Here is a 5,000-nt window from a genome sequence, read left to right as displayed (position 1 = left end):
ATTCAATTAAAACCATAAAAAACAATTAGGTAGTTATAAAAGATAAATAGCTTTCCGGAGACCTGATTCCGAAATAAATCTAAAAATGCCGCTAGTATTGTACGACACATTATGTCCAAGAATCTTGACAAGGATGAACCTGTCATCCTCACCCCAAGCCTCAAACAGAAATCTATTTCTCTCTGTGCTATAAGTGGGGCATTCAGTCCCGGCCGTTCAAAGGAATTTTATATATAACCAGCATTGCTCACCGTTAGATTTGTATGAATACCTGAATGTATTTTTATAGTACTGTTGTGTTACATGCTACAGAGCTACAAAATAAAAAAAATCTAGCAGTTACAGGCGATCCAATCATGTTTTATGTATTTGAACTTCGTCCTGAATTACATATTTGCGTATTAGTATAATGAGCACAATATATCATCACGGGTTAGGAGCACTTGCATATGACATTTTGAGAAAGCATAATGCTTTACTATCGGGAATTTTTTTTTTCAGATTATTCCTTGTTGTATTCCTAGTTTCAGGAATTAGAGTAAGACTGGAAGAAAGACAATACTTCTCTCTTTTATGGCTGATCTGGAATTCCTTTTAATGGACCCTTTTCTAATTAATGGTGATTGTTTTTTCAGATTATTCTAATTTCCATTCCTAGTTTTAAGAATTATAGTAGGCCTGGGTGAATATAGAGAATACTTCTCTCTTCTTTGATTATCTAGACATTCCTGTTAAATGATCCTTTGATAATTCATGGTATTGTTTTAAAGAGGATTCCAATTTACATTCCTAGTTTTAGAAATCAGAGTAAGACTGGCTGAATCGAGAGAACAAGTCTCTTTTTTTGCCAATCTAGGAATTCCTGGTTATGAATCCTTTAATAATTCATGGGAATTGTTCTTGAAAGTATTCCAATTTGCATTCTAAGTTTTAGGAATCAGAGTAGGACAGGAAGAATAAAGGGAATACATCCCTCTTAATTTCCCAATCTAGGAATTCCTGATTACGATTCCTGTGATAATTTATGGGATATTTTTTTTTCATAGCATTCCTAGTTGCATTCCTAGTTTTAGGAATCAGAGTAAGACAGGAAGAATGAAGGGAATGCCTACAATTTCTTTGCCCATTCTAAGCGTTCCTGTTAATGAATTCTTTGATAATTTATAAGCTTACTTTCCTTCACGAGGTAATAGCGAGCCCTGAAAAAAACATTGTGATTTATGGACACTAAAGAAATAATGGTCTGATATATATGTATTATACCTTTTGCATATGCAAATGGAATTAAATATACAAATGTAGCTTATTATTGTTATTATTAATATTATTATTATTATTATTATTAATATTATTATTATTATTATTATTATTGTAATTATTATTATTATTATTATTATTATTATTATTATTATTATTATTATTATTAATACATGCTAAGCTATAACTCTTATTGGAAAACCAGGATGCTATAAGCTCAAGGGCTCCAACAGAGAAAACATCCTAGTGAGTAAAAGAAATAAGGAAACTGATGGAATAGTATACCTGTGTGTCTCCTCAAGGAAGATTATTCAAACCTAAGATAGTGAAAGACCTCAAATTACAACAGGTGAATCAGATAAAAATTTTATTATTATTATTATTATTATTACTATTATTATTATTACTATTATTATTATTATTATTATTATTATTATTATTATTATTATTATTATTATTATTATTATTAATATTAATATTATTATTATTATTATTATCAACTAAGCTACAACCCTATTTGGAAAAGCATGATACTATAAGCCAAAGGTCTCCAACAGGGAAAACAGGCCAGTGAGGAAAGGAAATAATGAATCTGATAGAATAGAGTATATAGGTGCGCTAAGCTATATCCTTAACTGGAAAAGTAGGATGTAATATGCCCAAGGGGTCCAACAGAGAAAACAACTCAGAACTCTAACCCAAGAAAGTGAGGGAACTAATATGAATACAGGGGAATTAGTTGAATATTCCATCTCCTTACCTGTATATAGGCGTGCCGATCGATCCTCTGTAGAACAGTACTAGAATGGTGTCATCGTTTGGCTCTGGAGGTCTGACGTCACACGGTAGTAAGACTTTGTCTCCTTCTACTGCTTGCACGCTTGTTAAGGGACCTGAGTGATGGAGAAATGTAGAAGAATTAGTCTTTTTTAACCTAATTAGTTAGAATAATTTGAGAAATTATTATTTATTGATTTTTTTAAAACTAGAGTAGAGGCAAAACTAATTAACATAATATTATGTTGCCAAAAATATGATTTTTCTTTATAATATACAATTACAGTAATTTCCATTAATGATAAACAATATCATGAAATGATTATTGGTTGATTTTTTTTTTTTATATGCAGCATCTCAAGTGATGCAAAAAGTAACTATAAACATCAACTAACAGTCTAGTGAATAGAAATCCAGAATGTTAGAAAGAACATAATTTTTTAGGTAACTATTAGAGTAAATTTATAATCAGGATTATGAATTTCACAACTAATTATTCACTGGAGTTATTATTTTATTTTACAACTAGGTGGAGGTGAAAACCACATATCAATTACCAAATTAGTGAACATCCTAATAATATTACGTTATAAAAAAAATATATATATATATTCTTCTGTCGAAGTAACTATTAGAGTAATTCTTTAATTTGTATAAAGAATATCAAGAAATATATATTTACTGCACTGATTTCGATATGACTCGAATAAAGCTAAACCTAACCTCAAATATTAATTAACAACCTAGTGAATATCAAATCTTCATAATTTATCAAGTTCATCTTCTTTACTTTTTAGGTAACAATTATAGTGATTTTCTAAATAGGGTAAAGGAATTGACTAATTATTATCAACTGGAATTATTTTTGTATTTAACTCAGGTAAAGGCAAACCTAATTCTAACTAACAATTTACAATGAAGTAAATATCCAAATTTAATATAGACTCTAACTTGAAATAACGTAATCCCTTTTCCAGGTACCTATCACAGTAAAAAAATAAGATTAGTCAAGAAAAAAATAAATGGTTTCATACACACATGTAAATTATGTTGTGTATATATATATATATATATATATATATATATTTATATATACTCACAAATATAGATAGATAGATACACACACACAAACTCACACACACACACACACACATATATATATATATATATATGATACACAGTTCTTTGTTTGAACAGGTACAAAAAAAATCAGTCGTTACTTTATGATATTCTTGCAATGTTGATTCACTATTGATATTAACAAATAATTTTGGTATATACTTAAGAACTGATTACTGAACACCAGAACAAAAACAAATAACTTGGCCCAGCTATCTTTGTACGGAAGCTCTGCTCCCATTATTCTCTAGACTTGAATAAACTATGACGTTATTGATGGACACCTTTCACCACCTAGAAGACCCTAGTAATTACTCTTCATTATGGATTTGCTACAAATACATTCCATTTCCCCACGACATTTCATTCCGTTTGTCTGATAGAAATCTCTAACATGCAATCAAATAATTTATATCTCTCTCAATGAGACATAAATCAACTTTTGTTATGAGGAAATTTGTATGAATTATACTCTGTATCTTGTTAGGAAATTAGAGCAAATCTGTATTGTCAGCAACAAGGGGAATAAAAGCTAATATATCCTTTGCATGGAACATCTATCAAAGCTTAGTGGCATAGTAATAAATCATGAACATTAGAGAAAACAGAAAAAAAAATTAAATTTTTTCCTAAACATGTGGATATGATATCAAAGCTTATATAATGTCCAAAAAAATTGACATACTAGTAATTATTTAAGTACTAGAGTACGCTATCTGTCACTATTGACGGATAATGTTTAGATGGATATACACACATACTCACAGACTCAACACTCCCAACCACCGACCCCCTTTCCTACCTACATCTCAAAGGTTTGGTTATTCGTGGGAGATTGTGGTTTCCAAGTGTACATTTCCAGGTACCCCCCTCTCACCAAGTTATGGCTATTCCAACTCCCCTGCCGTTAAGCATGGCAGAAAAGGATATATATTTTTATATATAGCCAAACACTTGTTCTTCACTATATAGGGCATGATAAGCATTCCGTAGTCCATTATAATCTAAAACAACACCTATTGCAAATGTACTACTTTCCATAATACGAAATTTGACTCTTCTTGGGCATTACGTACTTCATTATAATTTAAAGTAACCACTAGTGCAAACATATCAGTTTACTTAACACAATATTTGCCTTACTTTTCCGTGTTCCGTAATCCATTATAATTAAAAACAACACCTATTACAAATATATCATTTTTCATAATACGAAATTAGCCTTTCTTTCGTGCTCCATACTCCATTCTAATTTAAAACAGCACCTCATGCAAATATATTATTTTTCCTAATGCAACATTCGAATTTTGTTTTTTGTTCCGTAAATAATAAACACACCTATTGCAAATATATCGTTTTTCATATTACGAAATTTGTCTCTTCTTATGTGTTCCGTACTCCATTATTATTTAAGAAAACACCTATTGTAAACATATGATTTTTCATAATACGAAATTTTCCTTTTCTTACATGTTCCGTACTCCATTGCAATTTCAGGAAACACCTTTCGCAAACATATCATTTTTCATAATACGAAATTTGCCTCTTCTTACGTGTTCTGTACTCCATTAACATTTAAGAAAAGACCTATTGTAAATATAATAGTTTCCCAAAAAAAAAAAAAACATTTGCCATTTGTTTCGTGTTCTTTACCCCCATTGCAACGCGAACACCCTCGAGGTCATCAAACGCTTCCTAGACGAAATGATATTATGGCTGTTATCGTCCCCGGGAGGAAGATGGTTGACGAGCATAGCCAGTCTTTTATGGCTATTTAGCATAAATCTGAGATGCAAACGACTCATGTGGCTAGGCGATGCAAATGGCTTAAGGCTCATGCAATATGC

At 30.6% G+C, this 5,000-nt stretch overlaps 1 protein-coding gene across 1 annotated transcript in view; it reads right to left on the bottom strand.

Moving 5' to 3' along the window:
* The window catches only part of LOC137643367 (uncharacterized), a 93,843-nt gene that overhangs the window by 63,417 nt on the left and 25,426 nt on the right, over positions 1-5,000 (bottom strand). The window contains exons 2-3 of the mRNA XM_068376197.1: positions 2,018-2,150; positions 1,174-1,199 (exon numbers count right to left, since the gene is read on the bottom strand). Coding sequence (XP_068232298.1) covers positions 1,174-1,199; positions 2,018-2,150 — 159 coding nt within the window. The remainder of the gene's footprint in view (positions 1-1,173; positions 1,200-2,017; positions 2,151-5,000) is intronic.

Source organism: Palaemon carinicauda, chromosome 6, assembly GCF_036898095.1.
Source record: "Palaemon carinicauda isolate YSFRI2023 chromosome 6, ASM3689809v2, whole genome shotgun sequence".
Classification (NCBI taxonomy): domain Eukaryota; kingdom Metazoa; phylum Arthropoda; class Malacostraca; order Decapoda; family Palaemonidae; genus Palaemon; species Palaemon carinicauda.
The sequence above is the reverse complement of the archived record's forward strand: the minus strand, read 5'-3'. Positions and strand labels throughout refer to the sequence as shown.